The sequence below is a fragment of the Salmo trutta genome, chromosome 32 (assembly GCF_901001165.1).
Source record: "Salmo trutta chromosome 32, fSalTru1.1, whole genome shotgun sequence".
In the NCBI taxonomy this organism is placed as follows: Eukaryota; Metazoa; Chordata; class Actinopteri; order Salmoniformes; family Salmonidae; genus Salmo; species Salmo trutta.
Genome location: NC_042988.1, coordinates 9,790,320 through 9,813,970, shown reverse-complemented (window position 1 = coordinate 9,813,970; position 23,651 = coordinate 9,790,320). Strand labels below are relative to the sequence as shown.

At 43.7% G+C, this 23,651-nt stretch overlaps 1 protein-coding gene and 1 long non-coding RNA gene across 2 annotated transcripts; one reads left to right on the top strand and one right to left on the bottom strand.

Annotated features, from left to right (window-relative positions):
* Window positions 1-3,294: 3,294 nt before the first annotated feature.
* On the bottom strand, window positions 3,295-6,226 carry LOC115170665 (keratin-associated protein 4-3-like; the record flags this gene model as incomplete). Its single annotated transcript, XM_029726910.1, has 2 exons — window positions 3,295-3,431; window positions 5,815-6,226. Coding segments are annotated over 2 exons (549 nt in total), but the record flags the coding sequence as incomplete, so codon positions are not given.
* Window positions 6,227-17,330: 11,104 nt separating this feature from the next.
* Window positions 17,331-20,016, top strand: LOC115171018 (uncharacterized). The gene is made up of 4 exons (XR_003871127.1): window positions 17,331-17,581; window positions 17,991-18,050; window positions 19,299-19,451; window positions 19,928-20,016. It is a non-coding gene; the product is annotated as an uncharacterized LOC115171018 (long non-coding RNA).
* Window positions 20,017-23,651: the final 3,635 nt, after the last annotated feature.

The following is a 23,651-nucleotide window of genomic DNA, read 5'->3' as shown; positions in this document are numbered from 1 at the left end:
AAATAACATCTGTGAGTTCATCAAGATCAGAGCTGCTGTCCTCAAATACCTCCCACATAGTTCAGTCAAAACACCCCTGGAGACAAGTGATACCGTTGTCGTTCCAGATCTGGACAGTTTTAACTGTGGGTTTCTCCCTCTCCAGGAGTCGACAGTAGGTTGGCCTGAGGTAGACAACATTGTGGTCTGATATCGCCAGGGGAGGTCTGGTGGTGGCAGAGAAAGCATTTTGGTATTGTCCCATAGAACAAATCAAGAGTCTTATTTTTCCTAGTGTGACATTTCACATACTGGTGGTATGTGCGCAGGACTTTGTGCAAAGTACAGTTGTTAAAATCCCCTAAAATAAATTTGGGTGCGCCGTGGGAGATGGATTCCAGTTTCTGTGACAGATTAGAAGTAATCTCTGATGCCTTTGTTATATTAGCTTTCGGTTGAATGTACACAACGGTAACAAACAACTGTGGGAACTTACAGGGCAGATAGTAGGGTCGCAGTGACACAGAAAGCAGTTCAGTGTCGGGGGTACAGAGTCTCTTTCTTACCAGGATCGATTTACACTACTGGTCCCTGACAAGCAGGCAGATGCCCCTGCCGTGATGTTTCCCTGTGACTGTCAGATCACGGTCCGCTCTGACCAGAGTGAAGCCGGCCGGCTCCATTTCCCTGTCCTGGACTCTGTCATCCAGCCAAGCCTCAGTAAACGCCAGCAAACAGGCCTCCCGGTATTCGTGTAGGAAGCGCAGATTCGCTTACAGCTCATCCGCTTTTCCCCTCTGTGACTGGGCATTGATCAGCAAGGTGGTGGGTAAGGGAAGTTTGTTCTTTCATTTTTTAAGTCTTTGTCTGATTCTCCCGCGTTTTCCACGTTTTCATTTAGGTTTGTAATCCACTCGCAGACAATCGGGGATTCGATGGGCCATTGGGATATCCAGCGCGTTCGTGTTTGAGTTGCATTGAAGTAGGAACTCTCTGCTGTATTGGATTCCGCTGCCAGCAGCGTTTTCATAATTTAGTCCGTTGGTAGCGGGTATGTACACGATCAACAAGATCAGTCCAACACCCCACCCATGTAAATTCATCGTTGACAGATGACAGATTGTTTGTAAACTAAGTGCAAAAATTCTAAACATAAAATAATGCCACACCAAACGTCACACACACTGCGGGATGCAACAGAGTTGAGGTCGGGGGATTGTGGAGGCCAGGTCATCTGATGCAGCACTCTATCACTTTCCTTCTTGGTAAAATAGCCTTTACACAGCCTAGAGGTGTGTTAGGTCATTGTCCTGTCAAAAAACAAATGACAGTCTCACTAAGCCCAAACCAGATGGGATGGCATGTTGCTGCAGAATGCTGTGGTAGCCATGCTGGTGAAGTGTGCCTTGAATTCTAAATAAATCACAGACATTGTCACCCCCACACCATAACACCTCCTCCTCCATGCTTTACGGTGGGAAATACTCATGCGGAGATCATCCGTTCACCCACACCGCGTCTCACAAAGACACGGCAGTTGGAACCAAAAATCTCCAATTTGGACTCCAGACCTAATGTCCATTGCTCGTGTTTCTTGGCCAAGCAAATATTTTCTTCTTATTGGTGTCCTTTAGTAGTGGTTTCTTTGCAGCAATTCGACTATGAAATTCTGATTCAGACAGTCTCCTCTGAACAGTTGATGTTGAGATGTGTTTGTTACTTGAACTCTGTGAAGCATTTATTTGGGCTGCAATTTATGAAGCTAGTAACTCTAATGAACTTATCCTCTACAGCAGAGGTAACTCTGGGTCTTCCATTCCTGTGGCGATCCTCATGAGAGCCAGTTTCATCATAGTGCTTGATGGTTTTTGAGACTGCAAAAATGTCTTGATATTTTCTGTATTGACTGACCTTCATATCTTAAAGTAATGATGGACTGTCATTTCTCTTTGCTTATTTGAGCTGTTCTTGCCATAATGCGGACTTCGTCTTTTACCAAATAGGGCTATCTTCTGTATACCCCCTACCTTGTCACAACACAACTGATTGGCTCAAATGCATTAAGAAGGAAAGAAATTCCACCAATTAACTTTAAAGAAGGAACACCTGTTAATTGAAATGCATTCCAGGTGACTACCTCATGAAGCTGGTTGAGAGAATGCCAAGAGTGTGCAAAGCTTTCATCAAGGCAAAGGGTGGCTATTTGAAGAATCTCAAAATATAACATATATTTTGATTTGTTTAACACTTCTTTGGTTACTACATAATTCCATATGTGTTATTTCATAGTTTTGATGTCTTCACTATTATTCTACAATAAAGAAAAACCCTTAAATAAGTAGAAGTTCTAAAACTTTTGACCGCTAGTGTAGTTAATTACATTTTACAGTAGCTTGGTGGTAGTTTAACTATATTCAAGTCTAGGTAGTGTTTTCAGTAGTTATTACTTTGTTGCCATATAGCGGTGTAGCTAACTACTGGAACTACACACTACTTTTTTTGCAAAAACCAAAAAGAAAATATGAGTGAAGTAGGCAATACGCACTGAACAACACGTTTCCCCAAAACGTTTTTCAATGTTCTTACACAGACTTTGAGGTACGTTTGCTCCATTTGGTGGGTGTGGTGGGGTGTGGCTTGAAGCAATGAGTGACATATTTAAAGGACAGTGGTCATGCTGACAGCGTTCCACAACCCACAACCCAACCCCAACCTGTTTTTCAACTGGTCGTTTAATTGAAAGTTGCATTACATTCTTTCGTACTAAAGGCAGCCCAGTGTGACACACAGTGTGGGGAATCCATATTTGGTTAAGGCAACCCTCACTTGGCCTAAAATAAGCCCATTGGTACGATGTAGGCCCAATGCAGGCTAAAATAATGCCCCATGTAGGCTGCCCCCATTGGGCCGATGAGCCTTTGCTGTTTAATAGGAATTGATTTATTCATCACAATTTCATTCAATGCATAGATTGCATAATTTTCAAGCCTTAAAGGTATTTAAGAAACGTGATACACTACATCAGAAAGACAACCAAGTTGTTACTTTCATACATATATTTTTTTACAAGAGAAAGTGTTAAGTTTCTCATAAGTCACATGCATTTATTTAAGTATTTTTAAAGACTATCATTGGCAGTGTACAAAATCCAAAAAGATTGGGCATCACACAACAGAACACTTAAACTGGAACCCCACTCTCAGTGACGGTTGTACAAAAATAACTGTGTTCAAACCACAACCTCTCTAATGATACGCCGTCTCTAGCTGGGCTTGGTGGGGCTAACCCGGGTAGCTACTGTTGAGCTGGTATGGGCTAGCCTGTGTTGGGTCGGTGTGGGCTGGTGTGGGCTGGTCCATGTTGGGCTTGGGGTGGGCCGGTGTAGACTAGCCCATGTTGGGCTTGGTGTGGGTTGGCCCGTGTTGGGCTGGGGTAGGCTAGTCCGTGTTGGGCTGGTTAAAGATAGTCCATGTTGAGCTGATGTGAGATTGGTGTGGGCTAGCCCGTGTCAGGCTGGAGTGGGCTAGCCCGTGTCAGGCTGATGTGGGCTAGCCCGTGTCAGGCTGCTGTGGGCTAGCCCGTGTCAGGCTGGTGTGGGCTAGCCCGTGTCAGGCTGGTGTGGGCTAGCCCGTGTAAGGCTGCTGTGGGCTAGCCCGTGTCAGGCTGCTGTGGGCTAGCCCGTGTCAGGCTGCTGTGGGCTAGCCCGTGTCAGGCTGCTGTGGGCTAGCCCGTGTCAGGCTGCTGTGGGCTAGCCCGTGTCAGGCTGCTGTGGGCTAGCCCGTGCCGACCTTGCCCACCAAAATCCCACATGGGGCCAATGGGGCAAGGTTTGCTGGGTAACTACTGGAACTACCCACTAGGCCTACTCTTTTTGAAAAAATAAAATATGGGTGAAGTAGGCAATCATTTCCTTTATTTTTTTGCATCAGACCTGCTTAATTCTCACTTGAAACATTGTTTATGTGTTTAATAGGTTTAATTACACAGTCTGTTAACATATGCAATGTATAGTCTATGACATTTCAGATTGACATCCAGTGTGATGTTTTCTTTTACTCCTAATGTAAGCCTGTATTCAGTAGTGAATAGTCATCAACATTGGTCCTGGTTGGGTATACAAACAATGTAATTACCAAGTCATGCTAGTCATCTTGTTACCTTTTCAAAGTAGCTTTAGTTGAGTGAACTATATTTTTCTTAAGGGTAGCTTTAGTGTAGCTTAACTTCTTCCAGTGTGAATTAGTCCCGTGTGGCTCAGTTGGTAGAGCATGGTGTTTTCAACACCAGGGTCGTGGGTTTGATTCCCATGGGGGACCAGTACAGTGAAGGGAAAAAAATGCATGCATGTATGAAATGTATGCATTCACTACTGTAAGTTGCTCTGGATAAGAGTGTCTGCTAAATGACTAAAATGTAAATGTAAGTAATTGGTGGCTGGGTAAACTAGATTTTCAGTGTAGCTCCCCCAACACTGTCAGTAAACATTATGCAACCCTTAGATTTCATGGCTTTTGCCAATAAGTCACTTCACTCTTGTCATTCGTGTCCATATATTATTTCATCAACAACTAGTTCCAGGTAGAAACTAAATTATCCCAGAAATGTTAACTCCATCCACTCAATTGATAAGAGCTTTGTCTCCACCTGTTGGTGACAATCTGCCTGTACACTACCATGAATGTGAGCCACTGGTGGTGAGAGTCCATGTGTATGTGTCCTCATAATTCACCCTTCCTATGCTGAACTGGAGCCTGTTCGAGTGAAAGGTTATTATGAGTGGGAATGCAATATACCTGCATACTTTCAGCCCTGATGGTGAACTCTGAGTCTCTTCTCCCCGATGACCGGAGCTGTCAGACCTTTTCTTCTCTCCGTGTCAAGATGTCTATATCATTTTAACTGCCGCTCTGAACATGGGCCTCGCTGGATTATAGTGAGAGTATAAATCAGCCCTAAAATCTCTCTCCTTCTCCTTCCTACCCCACTTCACCACCACCACCCTTCTGCACCCTCCACCTTCACTTTAACCCATATGCCTCCTCTTTCAACCGCTATATTGCTTTCATCTACAGTATCCTGGTGTTTCAGATCAGTGCAGATGAAGAAGAGGAGACGAAGGGAGAACACTTAAGTCTATTGAGATGCGTGTGTCCAATCATCTGTCACTCATTGACGCCATGTTGATAGACCACAAGTGAGGGTCTTGTAATTAATCGACCTCTCTGCTGCTCCTCTGTGGTTGGTCGTGCTCTAATAACCCTAACTGCCATTGGACAATAACCAAAGAATGTGTAACAACTGTACCACTGCTGTAGCCAAAAGTGGCATTGACAGCCGTGAATATCAAATCTGAAGCTTCTAAGAGAAAGGATTTGGTCAAATGCCAACTTCATCTCTATAAAGTTACTCCATTACTATTTACAGATGTCAGGAATCTGGATGTATCTTGAAACTGTTAGATACAGTTCACCATGCAGCAAGATGTAGTGCAGAAAGATGTAGTGTAGCAAGATGCAGTGCAGCAAGATGTAGTGCAGCAAGATGCAATGCAGAAAGATGTAGTGCAGCAAGATGTAGTGCAGCAAGATGTAATGCAGCAAGATGTAGTGCAGCAAGATGTAATGCAGCAAGATGTAGTGCAGCAAGATGTAGTGCAGCAAGATGTAGTGCAGCAAGATGTAGTGCAGCAAGATGTAATGCAGAAAGATGTAGTGCAGCAAGATGCAGTGCAGAAAGATGTAGTGCAGAAAGATGTAGTGCAGCAAAATGCAGTGCAGCAAGATGTAGTGCAGCAAGATGTAATGCAGAAAAATGTAGTGCAGCAAAATGCAGTGCAGCAAGATGTAGTGCAGCAAGATGTAATGCAGCAAGATGTAGTGCAGCAAGATGTAGTGCAGCAAGATGTAGTGCAGCAAGATGTAGTACAGCAAGCTGCAGTGCAGCAAGATGTAATGCAGAAAGATGTAGTGCAGCAAGATGTAGTGCAGCAAGATGTAATGCAGCAAGATGTAGTGCAGCAAGATGTAATGCAGCAAGATGTAGTGCAGCAAGATGTAGTGCAGCAAGATGTAGTACAGCAAGATGTAGTGCAGCAAGATGTAATGCAGAAAGATGTAGTGCAGCAAGATGCAGTGCAGAAAGATGTAGTGCAGCAAGATGTAGTGCAGCAAGAAGTAGTACAGCAAGATGTAGTGCAGCAAGATGTAGTGCAGCAAGATGTAATGCAGAAAGATGTAGTGCAGCAAGATGTAGTGCAGCAAGATGTAGTGCAGCAAGATGTAGTGCAGCAAGATGTAGTGCAGAAAGATGCAGTGCAGCAAGATGCAGTGCAGCAAGATGCAGTGCAGCAAGATGCAGTGCAGAAAGATGTAGTGCAGCAAGATGTAGTGCAGCAAGATATAATGCAGCAAGATGTAGTGCAGCAAGATGTAATGCAGCAAGATGTAGTGCAGCAAGATGCAGTGCAGAAAGATGTAGTGCAGCAAGATGTAGTGCAGCAAGAAGTAGTACAGCAAGATGTAGTGCAGCAAGATGTAGTGCAGCAAGATGTAATGCAGCAAGATGTAGTGCAGCAAGATGTAGTGCGGCAAGATGTAGTACGGCAAGATGTAGTGCAGCAAGATGTAGTGCGGCAAGATGTAGTACAGCAAGATGTAGTGCAGCAAGATGTAGTGCAGCAAGATGTAGTGCAGCAAGAAGTAGTACAGCAAGATGTAGTGCAGCAAGATGTAGTGCAGCAAGATGTAATGCAGAAAGATGTAGTGCAGCAAGATTTAGTGCAGCAAGATGTAGTACAGCAAGATGTAGTGCAGCAAGATGTAGTGCAGCAACATGTAATGCAGAAAGATGTAGTGCAGCAAGATGCAGTGCAGCAAGATGTAGTGCAGCAAGATGTAGTACAGCAAGATGCAGTGCAGAAAGATGTAGTGCAGCAAGATGTAATGCAGCAAGATGTAGTGCAGCAAGATGTAATGCAGCAAGATGTAGTGCAGCAAGATGCAGTGCAGAAAGATGTAGTGCAGCAAGATGTAGTGCAGCAAGAAGTAGTACAGCAAGATGTAGTGCAGCAAGATGTAGTGCAGCAAGATGTAGTGCAGCAAGATGTAGTGCAGCAAGATGTAGTACAGCAAGATGTAGTGCAGCAAGATGTAGTGCAGCAAGAAGTAGTACAGCAAGATGTAGTACAGCAAGATGTAGTGCAGCAAGAAGTAGTACAGCAAGATGTAGTGCAGCAAGATGTAGTGCAGCAAGATGTAATGCAGAAAGATGTAGTGCAGCAAGATTTAGTGCAGCAAGATGTAGTACAGCAAGATGTAGTGCAGCAAGATGTAGTGCAGCAACATGTAATGCAGAAAGATGTAGTGCAGCAAGATGCAGTGCAGCAAGATGCAGTGCAGCAAGATGTAGTACAGCAAGATGCAGTGCAGAAAGATGTAGTGCAGCAAGATGTAGTGCAGCAAGATGTAATGCAGCAAGATGTAGTGCAGCAAGATGTAATGCAGCAAGATGTAGTGCAGCAAGATTAAGTGCAGCAAGATGTAGTACAGCAAGATGTAGTGCAGCAAGATGTAGTGCAGCAAGATGTAATGCAGAAAGATGTAGTGCAGCAAGATGTAGTGCAGAAAGATGTAGTGCAGCAAGATGTAATGCAGAAAGATGTAGTGCAGCAAGATGTAATGCAGCAAGATGTAGAACTAATTAATGCAAACTCTCATTTGGTAGGAATACTTTCAACAAGCTCAAGCTGACACATAAAAAACAGATTCAGAGCCATCTAAATGTGATGATATTGAAATCTGATTTCCCCCCCTTTTTGTTAAAGGATTGGTATGAAATCATTCACTATTTGCAAGACAGGTTGAGCTCCCGAGTGGAGCAGCGGTCTAAGCCACAGCATCTCAGTGCAAGATGCGTCACTACAGTCCCTGGTTCGAATCCAGGCTGAATCACATCTCACCGTGATTAGGAGTGCAAGATGGCAGCGCCCAAGGTAGGCCGTCATTGTAAATAATAATTTGTTCTTAACGGACTGCCTAGTTAGATAAAGGTTGCAAATATGTGCTACCGCTTGTATTTTCAAATGATTGAGGACTAATTGTTGAATTTTTGTGATTTATTATGCATTATTTCCTCTCATGCCAATTTAGTGAGACAGGCAACATTTACGGCAGATAAGAACAAAGGAACGGACCTTTTCAACATTCACCGTGAACTACGAACATTCATAGCATCTAGATATGGACATGGCCAGCTTCTCATTCAATGCAGTCATAACTCTTGTAAGAGGATGCAAGAGTAGATCATCCATAATATATTCCTAATTATACAGAATATCATGAAAACGTAGGCATATATTGAGGCCGACACAATTTCTGTCTTCCCTTGTTTTTTGGGTTGTTTTCATCATTTGCGGGGTATGACGGGGGAGTGGGGGTATGGGTTCGTCCTGCCCTGATACAGCGAGACAAATCCTATTCTTATGCGAAGCTGCTTCACTTCAGAAGGAGGTAGATTTGATATGTTTTACAGATGACAAGAGCAATAAATTATGGCGCCTTTACAAGCTGCAGGAGAGAGAAGCACAGAGTCCGTCTGCATGCTGTTGGGGGGAAGAGGAGCGACATACAAAGGGCGGGGGGATTGCATTTATATGATAGAGATGTGGAAATAATCCTTGAAAATCCCTAATAATTCACTAGAAGTCAGACTGCCGTAATATCCCATCTAATCCACATTTCATCTCACGTTTATACTATTCTGGTAGTTATTGAGATTGGCTCCATTGCATTTCAAGCGTTGTGATTCTGAAGGGGTTTATGTGCTAATTCAGACCATCAGGTGGCACCATCTTCTCAGTGGTCAGGTCTGGTCCTGAAAAATGAATTCTACACTGCTTTTTTTCACTTTCACTTTCATTCTACTTAGTTGTATGAAACCCCTCGCTTATAACTGAATCGGAATAAAAATGCTCAGCCTCAATCTATTTCTAAATACAAGCTATAAACTATGCGTTAACGGGAAAAGCCAGGTGTCAGTACATCCGGTCATAGCTCATCATTTGGATGTTTCATCTTCATTGCTCATCAATAATCCAACATATTCATCCAGACATTCTCACACAGAGTGGGTTACCAGGTATTCTACAGCACTGACAATAGCTGTATATCCATGTGTAATGTATGATTCAATCATACAGATAATGTACTGGACGCAGAGAATTGAGCAGTCATGTCATGATCGTCCAGATTTTAGATCTTTAAAACAATTTCAAGTAGATTTATATGAATATTGCAAATTCTCCTGGTCACATGGGGTTGTGAGGGAAGTGGGTTTTAAATATACTTTCCTGTAGCTTGTGAATGACGGACCTGCTCACTAGAGTGGAAAATGATACTCTCTCAAGGTGCCAATGACAACTTCAACTTTTGAAAAACACACCTTGATTACTGAAGAATATGACTACGTGAAATACCTGAATTGTGGCTTGATCGGACACACTATATTCAAGCAACTTTACAGCTTCAAATTGCAATCCATTACCACTACAGATATATCATGGCCACTAAAGGCTACTTGCACGAGGAGATGTTTATGGAATCCGACTTCAACTATTTCTTGCCATCCAAATCCTCCAGAGCTCATCCTTTCCTTTTCTGATGGCTCAAGGTGGAGCTCTTAATTTAGTGGCTGCAGTCAGATCAGCATGGGGCTGAACCAGTGTCAAAACTTCAATCCAGCAGCTTTGGCTTCTGTAGGTATTGTAGGCTCTCTCACAGCTCTCCACAGTGCCAGCTGACATCAAAGGGTGAGAACATCACACTAAAGTCAAAGTTAACGCACCACACAACAATCACTGCACAGTGTCGCTACTCACTACGCAGCTTCATGCGAGTCATTGTAAATTAGAGACATAATTCAATGAATGTATAAAAACCATAGAAAAGCCACGCCAATCATGTTGTCACAACAGTGGGCACTATTGGTCGTTGGGCAGCCATTTTGGGGGTTGTGAGACTCCCCTCTTCCTCAAAACCACCGGCATAGACGTGATAAAAAGTCTAATAGGTCTCCATTGTGGGGCAGTTGGAGGCTCTGAGACGGTTTTACGGGCTGACGGCTGTTGTCCACACGGATGCCGATAAACCCACACTCAGACGTGTAGAGTTTCCTAACCAGCTTAGTGTGTGTGTTTGTGTTTTTGTGTTTGTGTGTGTGTGTCTGTGGACGTGCGTGCATGCGTGTGTGTGAAAGAGAGAGAGAGAGTTGGAGTGGTTGATGGTCCTGATTCTGTTCTTCGTGATGGCTGGGAAGTAGTAAAGAGGTGGTTTTGTTGTTTGAGTTTTGGTGTCTTTATATGGTCATGTGGTGAGGTGCAGTGTTGTGCTGTGGACTATGGGTGTGTGTGTGTGCATGTGTTGGAGGTGGGGGGCTGAGACAGCTGCAGCTAGGGGGACTTTTCCTATAATCGGAAAGGGGGAGATGAGTCTCACATGTGGCCAGGGTGTCAAGTTTCCATCAGGCCCACCCTGGTCACCACACACATGGGCAGGACGGACTGAGACCAGAGGCTGGGAGGCCTGGAAACATGGGCTAAAACCCCTGTGTTTCCTACTGGACCTATACACACACACAAATGCTAAGCCAAGCTGCAAGAGTGAAATACCAGACAGCTGACATCCGTGTGTGTGTGTGTGATTAAAAAAAGAGGAGAGAAAAATAGTGATTACCCGTCAGCCAATATAGGCGCAACCTTCAATTATGAGACGGCACGTGACAGAACCATACATATTTTAATTATTAGCCTATTGGGTTGGAATGGAAGCCTTCATTGGTTCTGGTTGAAACTGAAGCCTCCATTGGTTAAAATGGAAGCCTTCACTGGTCCTTCCATGATGCCCACTATGGCTGTTTTAATTACCAATACATTACAGCCCATCCCTCATGAGCCCACATGACGGCTGTACATTAAGCAGAAATCATACGGCAATACGGTTGTGAGCTGGGTCCAATTTTTGCCAGACAATTTAAGGCTTGTTCACTGTGATCACGCTGCTGCTGCGACCATGTAGACATGATTTCCATGACAATGCAGTGAACGGAGGATGAAAAACGACATAACACTGACCCTCCTAAGCAAAACAGTTGGGTAGTGAGGTAATCCGTCGATGAGGTCAAAGGGCAGCTGTGTTTGAAGCCTGGCACCTGAGCCCACAGCGCAGATGGAGACAACAGAGGATGTTGATAGGCGGAGCATAGGGTATTGGTTGCGATTATGTTGTAACCAATGGCAGTGGGCATCAACTTATGAAGCCATCTAGTTTTTTTTTTATCCTCTGAAGTAAAAATATAAAACAGTTTTCATATATCACAGAAAATAATGATTACACTTATCCATATCATAATTTATAGAAGTAGTGCCAGGCAATTTGACAATATGTACATTAATCCTTTTTATTCCCTCACAACAGAATAACCATCTCAACGTGTCATAAGCAATGTAAAACTACGGTTGGGATTTTGTCGGTGATGGAACTATACTGAGCAAAAATATAAATGCAACATGTAAAGTGTTGGTCCCATGATTCATGAGCTGAAAAAAAAGATCCCAGAAATGTTCGATACGCACAAAAAGCTTATTTCTCTAACATGTTGTGCACAAATTTGTTTACATCCCTGTTAGTGAGCATTTATCCTTTGCCAAGATAATCCATCCACCTGACAGTTATGGAATATCAAGAAGCTGATTCAACAGCATGATCATTACACATTTGCACCTTGTGCAGGGGACAATAAAAGACCACTCTAAAATGTGCAGTTTTGTCACACAACACAATGCCACAGATGTCTCAAGATTTGAGGGAGCATGCAATTGTCATGATGACTGCAGGAATGTCCACCAGAGCTGTTGCCAGAGAATGTAATGTTCATTTCTCTACCATAAGCCGCCTGCAATGTCGTTTTAGAAAATTTGGCTGTACGTCCAACATGCCTCACAACCGTAGACCACATGTAACCACACCAGGCCAGGACCTCCACATCTGGCTTCTTCACCTACGGGATCGTGTGAGACCAGCCACCTGGACAGCTGATGAAACTGAGGAGTATTTCTGTCTTTAATAAATCCCTTTTGTGGGGAAAAAATAATTCTGATTGGCTGGGCCTGGCTACCCAGGCCCACCCATGGCTGCCCAGTCATGTGAAATCCATAGATTAGGACCTAATGAATTTATTTCCATTGACTGATTTCCTTATATGAACTGTAACTCAGTAAAATAGTTGAAATTGTCGCACATTGCGTTTATATTTTTGTTCAGCATAACTTCCCCAAAATTGATTGGTTTCTCATAATTCTATTGAAGGGAAGCCAATTCAACTGCCACTGTATGTTGTTTCCTCCCATACCCCTACTACTCCAATTTAACCCCTTAACCATCCAGGAACTGACAGAGAATCTGCTAAGAGCCTCAGTAAACACTACAGGTTCTCTGAGGCCTATAACCACAGCCGTAGCAGCACAACGTGACTTGAGGTATTGGAAAAAGTGGGCCTGGCTGTGAAAATTGTTTTCCGTTGCTTGTGTCAAAGGGCCTTCTGGGTTAGGGCTGAAGTCGCTAATAAATTGCAAGACGGGAGGGAGTAGGGGAGTGGGCAGTGTACTGAATCACATGCAAGCTCTTTAAAGACCACAACAAGCTCCCTCCCTCCCTACCCCGAACACCTCCCCTCACCACCCCTACGACACGCACCATCAACAATATGCCTTGACTGTGGCAAGTGTAAAATCAATATAGTCTTAACAGGCGACTGAAGCTTATTTCTCTGGGCACGGGCTGTGACAAACGAGAGCATGCTAATTGATTAGCGCTCTGAAACAGGGCAATCTCTCAGCAGGCTGATATTAAAACGCAATGTGTCCGACTGGCCCGCTGACCATTGGATTTGTGTTTGTAGAACCACACAAACACAGAACAGGGACCCTGATCCCAACAGTGGACCATTCATCCACTGGGTGAATGAATGGATGCTTATTGTGCTCATTCACTGTGAATGGAAAACCCTGTAGACTACTCTGCCGACACTACAGAAGGGTTATGATTGTCATTATGACTAAGTGCTAACTGCTGATGCGCTGCTGGTTTAATTAGCTGGCTGAGTGAGGAAATGATATTAGAACCAACTCTCTAGGCTATGTTCTACACTATACGAAAGAGCACGAATCTGCTTCATCGGGCCTTTATAGGGAAGGTTGTAGATCTATAGATTTTAGATCAAGTTTCTAAACACTGTCACAAAGTGTCACACATTCAAAATATAGACTTTCAGATATATCCATGATTGCTAGTGTTTTCATGCAATGGCTTTAGAGTGAGTGGGGCTTGTCCAGACCTTGATGGATGATGGGGTGGACACTGACCAGCTTTGTGAGGTGGGATACGTGGAGGTTGGTGTGTGGATGAGGGGGAGGGTAGGGGTCCAGGGTTCTCTCTTCCCCACTGACCATCTGCTGGAGACGTGGCTTTAGACATGTAAAATGGAAGAAAGGGGGTGCCACAGCTGTCTCTGACAAAGACAGTCATTAAGTTATAATATTCACCAAATACACAATACATAACTGTCCAAAGACAAGCACTGAACTACCACAAAACAACTGGAGCAGTTTGTTACTCCATTTACTCAGCAGAGGGAAGGAGGGAAGCTTCTAGCAGACAATGGCAGGCACACGGGTTACAGTGAGGCATTGGGGGGTGGTAGGTTACCGTAGCTACAACCAAAGGTCCCCCCCCCACCCCCACCCCACACACACTGCACACACACTGCACACATCCTCAGCATTCCTTCCAACAACAACACGGAAACAATGACCACCATCAGAGCGGTCGATAGGTGCAGAGTCTAGAGGCCGATGAGTCTTTTGAGATTCCCCCACCTCCTGACCACACCATTGTCTCCCAGCGTCAGTAGCATCACACTGGGCCCTGCATGGCGAGAGAGAGGAGAGGAGCGGCCCTATCGCTGCTAGCTGTTTTAATAGGATTAAAGGGACGTAGTAGTAGGCGCGGCCTGTCGCCAGAGCACATTATTACACATTCAGCCTTTTCTGTGCTGCCTGCCGGGCCCGTGTCGGGCGGACGGACGGAGAAAGATGGATGGCCCAGCTCGCGTAGCAATTAATAATGTTTTTACAAGAGCGATGGAGCCGTGCAGTTACAGCCACAGAGGCACTCGATGGATCTGCAGGGGTATTGAAATGTGCAGGTGAATTGATTGGTCCATCAGATTTCCTGTAGAAATCATTTGGATTAATTGAATGCGTGAAAGGGTGGGGTGGGGGGGGAGGGGACCACCTGATTTATAGGCCCTGTTCAGGGTGAGGAATGAAAATGGCCGCCCAACAGCTAGATATCTGACAGGATCAGTCAGAGGAGAGTACTGATGGGGGGAGGAAGTAGACTGCAGTGGCTATGTCATGTAGGCTGATATAGAAGGCATCCCCATAGTTCAGACAATGGGTGTGCTGTAAACCCAACCAAGCAGTCAGTCACTCAAATAGCATATGTGTGGCTGAAACAGCACTGACGCAAAGCAGTCCATCCATAGCAGGCCCACCTACTGAGCAGCCACCACCCACCATCCAATGATTCCAACTGGGGCCATGGCCAACTCACAGAAGAAACAGCTGGTGTAGGCTACACTCACACCACCTGCCCCCTTGGGGTGTTAATGTGTTACTATGATGCTGAACATTTATTGCATTTATTTTATTTAACTAGGCAAGTCAGTTAAAAACAAATTCTCATTCACAATGACGGCCTACCATGAAAAAGTCTCTCACTCTCTGCTAGCTGTTGTGTCCAAACGTATCTCTCCCAACATTCTGGGTGAAAGCAAGATTATGTCTAAACTACCATTAGTGCTCTATGGGGATGTAGCAGGACAGCGCCCATCCACCCCTATTCTGAGATCAAATGTCACAACACACATCCACATTGAGTAAATAGGCTTACTAAGTTTTAGGGAGGAAAAGGTGAGACTGATCCAGGGAGCATAATGTGCACGGTGAACTGAATGATAGTGTTTATCTTGATTTTTGGGTTAATCATGGTCTTCAGTCTGGTCAACCAGGGCGGCCTACCAATTCAAATTGAAGGCAGTCAATTCAGGAAGTGAACTTGAATAACAATTCAAAATAAAAATAAAAAGGCATCTATTTTCCATGACTTCTCAATAACCTGAGAAGTAGAAGTGATTTATTTCAAATGAAAAAAACATTTGAAATAAATCACTTCTACTTCTCAGGTTATTGAGAAGTCATGGAAAATAGATGCCTTTTTATATAAAAAAAGAGAATTTTATATTAAAATGGCTTCCTGAATTGACTGCATTCAATTCAAATTGACCCCAGCCCTCTGGTCAACAGTAAGCTGATGAATCAGGTCTGGAACAAAAGCTTGCACACCCAGTAGGCCTATAGCTTTCCGTGACCAGTTGAATAGATAGACTCATAGAGAATATAGAAATTGATCTGATGCATTAGGCTACAGCTTACCTACAGATTGTTACACCGGATAATGTAATTTAACCAAAGATGTTTGGTATCTATCTATCTATTACTGGGAGTTATAGGTTTAGGTACTGGTTGCACAGAGAATTTTAGACCAACCTTAACTTGCTGATATTATTTTTGTTCTCGATTCAGTCAAACATGTATCCTTTAAAATATCTGTGTCCGGTTACATGTGGTGTGTTTGAATTTAGAAAATGCTCCATGAAGTAATCCAACAATGTGTACACCTCCATCTTGTCTGTTTCAAATCTTCTCTCATTGATTAAGATAGGTGGGTGTCCACCCCAAAGTGCCGCAGATCGAGACACACCTGTCTCGATCAATGAGAGAAGATTTGAAAGATGGCGTGTACACATTGTTGGATTACTTCAATACTTGAAATTCAAAAGCACCACTTGTAACTGGACACAGACATTTTAGAAGATACATGTTTGGAAGAAATTGTTAAGGTTGGTTGAAAATTCTCTGTGCTAGACCAAACAGTATCTAACCTGTAACTCCCAGTAATAGACACCAACAATCTTAAATCACATTATCTGTTGTAACAATCTGTAGCTAGCTACAGCTATAAATCCGGCCAATTTTGGAAATAAAAGTTATTTTGCATCTTCATAAATAAGAGAAGCCTATTGTGATGGCGACAGCCTGAAGTGCGCACGTGCATCCCCTTCTGTGCTGGCACTAAATTATGCCATTTTTGAACTTTGCTATGATTTTAAACATGTGTATGACTATAACATACTCCCCATATGGCTAGCAAGTTATGTGTCACTAATTAAGTTATTTCCTATAGTTTGTGCATTTATTCAGAGTTCTGACTTTGGGTTTGTTCTTGAATCTGTCCAATAGAAACGCTAGTTGTCGTTGCAAAACGTTCAGTTTTGGAGTAATGATTCCTACACCCCATGGGTATAATCATTAGCCTACGTTATGCAACTAAAGTGAGTTTTTATTGGACAAATTCAGGTATGTCCCACCCCGTTTCGTTTGCTTTCGTTTAAGAAACATTTTGCAAAAGAATGGGCCTAATAAATTCACTAGGAAGTAAAGAGAAACAAACGGAAGCAAACTTGTTTTGGTGGCAAAACGTTACTAATAGGTCTTTTCACCAATCACATTAGATCTTTTCATATCAGATCAATTTTGTGAAAAAATATCTGAATTGGGCTTCCTGTCTAAACACATCCTAAGTCTTTTTTTTGCCGACATTGTTATTTACTTCTACCACTATTTTAATAAAACCTATGTTTGCAACTTATCCTTTGCCTCCCGCCCTTAACACCGTAAGACACGTCTACCTTTTCACACCTATAGGCCTAACTTATTGCAGTTTTGCACAGTCGACATTGGCTTCTGCTGCCTACCTGCCAATAAGAACATTTCTCTACCCTCCTTTTCCACATTGAAATGTCATGTCACAGAGCCTGTAGGCCTAAATTCAAGTCCGCAACATCCAATCAGACTGTAGGAACATTGCCTACATTGGTAAATTAGAGTAATGCTAATTTCAGAACGCATTATGAACTGGTATGCTACGTGAAATAATTAAATAAGCCTAACCAGGAGTTTGTAACAACCCATTATAACCCATTACATTGGCATTACAATTTAGTCATTCATTCTTCTTTTTTTTTTTGTACTGGCCCCCCGTAGGAATCGAACCCACAACCCTTGCGTTGCACACACCATGCTCTACCAACTGAGCCACAGGCCCCCAGACAGTGTCGCCAACCACGGATACAGTTGCACCTGCTGAGTTATTAGATGATGTGTAACCGACTATTTTCTTCTGTAAAGTCTCCGGTGTCATTTGTCCCCAGGATTCTAGAATGTCCATAGGAACCAATACTACGAGGTTTGTAGTTGATTGACAGCGCGAGTAAAACAAAAAAAAGGTATTTGGCGCTTCGATCAAAAGCCCATCGGGTCATAAGAACAGTAAAGCCTAGCGCCTATTAAAAGACAACGTGTCTTCGGTCTGGAGCATCATGTCTACCGACCTGTGGTGAAGAATCATTCGGGCCTGACATGATAAAGGTAAGAAAATATTTCATATCAAACACTAACGATCGACAATAGTCCATAATGGCTAGCTAAAATGGGTTTAAGTTGAAGTTGGTCCACAGTGGCACAGTTTGATGTGCATGTTGACATGATAAACGTTTTATGTATGCTAGCTGACGTTACTGTCTACTGTAGGGTAACGTTAGCTACAGAGTTGTGCCCTCACGTTTCCCTCCATTTCCCACCATGCCAGTTTGTCTGTAACTTAGACAGAATATCAAAGATGAGCTAGCTATGTCATTCATTTTATGGTTGTAGAGTAGCTTACTGATATGTGTAGGCTATGGTTCTGACAGAATCGTTCTGTCTCTTTGGGACAGAGTAGGCATACACTTGACACATGTAAAATACAGCTGCATGATAATTCTGTTTTGCCCCATAGCTGTTCCACCGTATGAGGGGAAGTGTGGTCATATTTGAGCAGTGCTGTAAGGAATGCCAGGTAGGCTATCAGTTACACACACCCTTTTCCACACCTCAGCTTGTGCTTTTAGTTTGAGGGTTGTTGTCACCTTACCTGGGTTCAAACAGACCATCCATGGAACCAGATGAATAAGGACCAGACAACTCAGGTGGTTATGTTGCTATGGTATCCAGCCAGGTTGGGTGTCCCAGTCTACCCAAAGTGTCTCAGCTCCCATCCACCTGCATGGTGGCCAGTTACCTACCTGGGACTCTTATAGTAACCCTCTTGGTTAACCTCAGTGCTTTGATGAGCCCACGCTCGTAATCTGAGCTATTTACTGTCTGCCCTACTTAGCTCAGGTGTCCCTGTGGTTAGCCATGTGGGTACTCACTGTTTACATTCACAGGGGTGTTGGTTAGTAGAATACATCTCTACCATTCTCCTGGAGGTGAATGTGTTTACTACTGCTATGCTGACATGTTGACCAGAAGCGGACTCTGTGTCAGGAGCCAGTTGACAGTTAACACTGGTAGCAGAGATGTGGTTGTTCAGTGTTTATTTTGGTCGTTTGTGTTAATGATTAATTCCCAGAACACCCGCAATGCTTTTATTTCAAAGCACATACAATTTCCTACTTTCTCAAATGGGGGCCAACTAAGATTTTATATTGGTCTTGAATGTAAATATTTTTGAACAAATGCCGAATATATATATATATATACAGTACCAGTCAAAGGTTTGGACACAACTACTTATTTGAGGGTTTTTCTTTATTTTTAATATGTTCTACATTGTAGAATAATAGTAAAGACATCAAAACTATGAAATAACACATGAAATCATGTAGGAACCAAAAAAGTGTTAAACAAATCAAAATATATTTAATATTTTAGATTCTTCAAAGTATTGCCTTGATGACAGGTTTGCACACTCTTGGTATTCTCTCAACCAGCTTCGAAATTCCACAGAAATGTGTGGAATTTCTTTCCTTCTTAATGCATTTGAGACAATCAGTTGTGTTGTGACAAGGTATGGGTGGGATACAGAAGATAGCCCTATTTGGTAAAATACCAATTTGTTTAACACTTTGTTGGTTACCTCATGATTCCATATGTGCTATTTCATAGTTTTGATGTCTTCACTGTTATTCTACAATGTAGAAAATAGTAAAAAATAAAGAAAAACCCTGGAATGAGTAGGTGTGTCCAAACTTTTGACTGGTACTGTATATATCCCTATAGATTGATAATTAAATAATGTTTTGCTTCCTTTTGCATTCAATAGGATGAGGCCTCCTGAGGATGTCCTAGACGAGGAGACATCTCCATCATCATCGTGTGACTCCCCTGGGACCAACAAGGCACAGGGTGGCCAGCAGGGACAAGAGCCCAACACTCCAAATGTCCCTCCAGGAGTGGCACTCATCAGGAAGAAGAGGTACCTCAAGGCTCCATTTTCTTCCTAATCCTTTTGTGATTGGACGCACGTGGTCACACACGCATGCACGCACACACACATTTACACACACACACACACACACACACACACACACACACACACACACACACACACACACACACACACACACACACACACACACACACATTCACACACACACACACACACACACACACATTACCTATGTCATAAATGTGGCAGTGCTGGCAGCCCATTTGGATCCCAAGGGGCAGCCTGAGCCTTGTCTGAGGGGGATGCTGGGAGGAATGTATTAGGGGGTTGGAAGGGAGGGAGGTGGCACAGGGGGGTTGGGCCTGGAGGCAGCGTCGGGCGGGTTATGAGCAGCTGCCTGTCTGTAAAGACAGTGGGCGACGCTGCAGCAGCCAGGAGCACAGCTCTCTGGTTACAGTACCTGTCCATTAAACCAGGCCCTCGTCCCACTCTTTCCCCTCCAGATGCCTCCCAAGGTCCCTCGGCACGCCCACAAACCGCACAGGCGACGAAACCTGCGGCTATGGGGCCACAACCCCACAAACAAGGGGTAAACAAGGGGATCTTTTTGATGTCTGCTGCCCGACATTGAGGGTCAGAGATCCCAATAGGATTCGGTGCTGCTGGGTGGTACGGGTGGGTGTGTAGGGTTGTCAGGTGGTGGTGGTGGCAAATAGAGAGACCCCAGAGTGAGCTGGGCTCCTAAAAGCAACGACCAGGATGCAATGACCATCCCATTTATTGGTTTATGTTATTACTGCATACCAAATACTGTTATAAACGATTAGTATTTCTATATACATTGATGATAATAATAACAGTATTGGTAGTTAAAATGATATCATGTATAAGCAGGCAATGTGTTTTTTTTACCCAGACCCTGGTTGTCAACCTTGTACCCACCACGGCACACCACCCAGTTGATCTCCTCGTTAAAATATCTTGCATACCGTATGACATTCAGGAGCCGATGAAGGACTCTGAGAGAGCAGAGCGAAGGACAGTTTATGGCGGATTTCTTTACTGCACAGTTTGGCACACCCCTTTTTTTTTTTTTTATACTGGGAGAGGAGAAGGCTTAACAGTTCAGAAACTAGTAATAAGCGCCATGTGAACTATACAGGTCCTTAAAATGAGCTCTCAGATTCTGTTTACAAGACCAGTACCTTTTAAGAGTCTGTCTTTTCCAACGGCGGAAAGTCAAATTGCCCTGCTCTTAATTATTGTCAGGGTGCATGATTTTTATGAGGACCAGTCACAATGCGATACACCCGACCATTTTATTTTGACTCTTATTAAAAGAGAGCGGTTGGTTCAGTTCATTTATTTATTTATTTACGTTGTCGTGTATTTGTTTGTTTATTTATGTTTTTGTTTATGAATATGCATACGAGGTTGACTTTTGGGCACGTTGAAAACATGAATGCGGCTTTGCGGTTTAGCAGCCTCTAGCTAGCTCTTCTTGCTATGAGGTGTGAGCTTTGGCGGTGTGGGTGAGCATGGTGCTCCGTAGACCTGTAGCCAGTAGGTGGTGGTAGTAACACTAGTATGAATCATCCTGTACTGGCCAATGATGTGTTTGTCTAGGATCTTGGCTCAGTAACCAGGGGAAGGGAGAGGGGGAGAAATGGAAGGAAGGGCCTTTGGTGCACTGTGCTTCCTGTTAGTAGGCACTGGGGAACTCGGGCCTTTACAGAAATGACATGCTGCTGACACTGAGCAGCTCAGTATAGCTGGATCTTATTGTAAAAGCTTGGCTAGCAATGTGTTTGACTTGAAGCACAATTTACAATCAATGTAGAAAGCCGTCCCAATGAAACCATATGTTTGATGGAACCATACTTTGTTATTACAAGGATTTATAGTCCGTGCAGTACATCCCACTCAAATCTGGATGATTGGAGAAAACATTTCAATATTGTGAATGGAAATTCAGTTAAACTTGGCGTTAGCAGGGCACTGTTTAGTCAGAGATGGTCAGTGTTTAGTCAGGGATGGTCAGTGTTTAGTCAGAGATGGTCAGTGTTTAGTCAGGGATGGTCAGTGTGTAGTCAGGGATGGTCAGTGTTTAGTCAGGGATGGTCAGAGTTTAGTCAGGGATGGTCAGTGTTTAGTCAGGGATGGTCAGTGTTTAGTCAGAGATGGTCAGTGTTTAGTCAGGGATGGTCAGTGTTTAGTCAGAGACGGTCAGTGTTTAGTCAGGGATGGTCAGTGTTTAGTCAGAGACGGTCAGTGTTTAGTCAGAGATGGTCAGTGTTTAGTCAGGGACGGTCAGTGTTTAGTCAGGGATGGTCAGTGTTTAGTCAGGGATGGTCAGTGTTTAGTCAGGGATGGTCAGTGTTTAGTCAGAGATGGTCAGTGTTTAGTCAGGGATGGTCAGTGTTTAGTCAGAGATGGTCAGTGTTTAGTCAGGGACGGTCAGTGTTTGTCAGGGATGGTCAGTGTTTAGTCAGGGATGGTCAGTGTTTAGTCAGGGATGGTCAGTGTTTAGTCAGAGATGGTCAGTGTTTAGTCAGGGATGGTCAGTGTTTAGTCAGGGATGGTCAGTGTTTAGTCAGGGATGGTCAGTGTTTAGTCAGGGATGGTCAGTGTTTAGTCAGAGACGGTCAGTGTTTAGTCAGGGATGGTCAGTGTTTAGTCAGAGACGGTCAGTGTTTAGTCAGGGACGGTCAGTGTTTAGTCAGGGACGGTCAGTGTTTAGTCAGGGATGGTCAGTGTTTAGTCAGGGATGGTCAGTGTTTAGTCAGAGATGGTCAGTGTTTAGTCAGGGATGGTCAGTGTTTAGTCAGAGACGGTCAGTGTTTAGTCAGAGACGGTCAGTGTTTAGTCAGGGATGGTCAGTGTTTAGTCAGGGATGGTCAGTGTTTAGTCAGAGACGGTCAGTGTTTAGTCAGAGATGGTCAGTGTTTAGTCAGGGATGGTCAACAGGGATGGTCAGTGTTTAGTCAGGGATGGTCAGTGTTTAGTCAGGGATGGTCAGTGTTTAGTCAGGGATGGTCAGTGTTTAGTCAGAGATGGTCAGTGTTTAGTCAGGGACGGTTAGTGTTTAGTCAGAGATGGTCAGTGTTTAGTCAGGGATGGTCAGTGTTTAGTCAGGGATGGTCAGTGTTTAGTCAGGGATGGTCAGTGTTTCGTCAGAGACGGTCAGTGTTTAGTCAGAGATGGTCAGTGTTTAGTCAGAGACGGTCAGTGTTTAGTCAGAGATGGTCAGTGTTTAGTCAGAGATGGTCAGTGTTTAGTCAGAGATGGTCAGTGTTTAGTCAGGGATGGTCAGTGTTTAGTCAGGGATGGTCAGTGTTTCGTCAGTGTTTCATCAGTGTTTTGTCAGGGATGGTCAGTGTTTAGTCAGGGATGGTCAGTGTTTAGTCAGAGATGGTCAGTGTTTAGTCAGAGATGGTCAGTGTTTAGTCAGAGATGGTCAGTGTTTAGTCAGAGATGGTCAGTGTTTAGTCAGGGATGGTCAGTGTTTAGTCAGGGATGGTCAGTGTTTAGTCAGAGACGGTCAGTGTTTAGTCAGGGATGGTCAGTGTTTAGTCAGAGATGGTCAGTGTTTAGTCAGAGATGGTCAGTGTTTTGTCAGGGATGGTCGGTGTTTCATCAGGGATGGTCAGTGTTTAGTCAGAGATGGTCAGTGTTTCGTCAGAGATGGTCAGTGTTTCGTCAGGGATGGTCAGTGTTTAGTCAGGGATGGTCAGTGTTTCGTCAGGGATGGTCAGTGTTTCGTCAGGGATGGTCAGAATGCACCTATCTGCCCCTCGGTCTGCCTGTTTCTTCTCTTTCAGATGACTGTGGATCAACCTGACCAACTGCAAGTTTGAGAGCGGTGAGTACCTCTATCCCCGTCCTCCTAACGATCAAACCCGATGATTAGCAAAGAGATGTTCACACTGAATGACTGAATACAGTAATTACTAATGATAATGGATCGTGCTTAATCCCTATAGAGCTGATCAATCAACGCCATTGTCTCCATGATCTATTGCCATTGATCGAGCGTCATTAAAATATCATCAATTGAGCTCATTAACCTAGACCTATTTGGCTCTCAACACTCGTGGCCTTGAGCATCAGGTTTTTAGTAAGAAGCAAAAGTGATTGACAAGCAAATGTTTTTCTCATATTCTGTATCGCAATATTTATCAAATGCTGATCTAGTGTAATATTATCCGGATCGGCAGTAGAATTAAG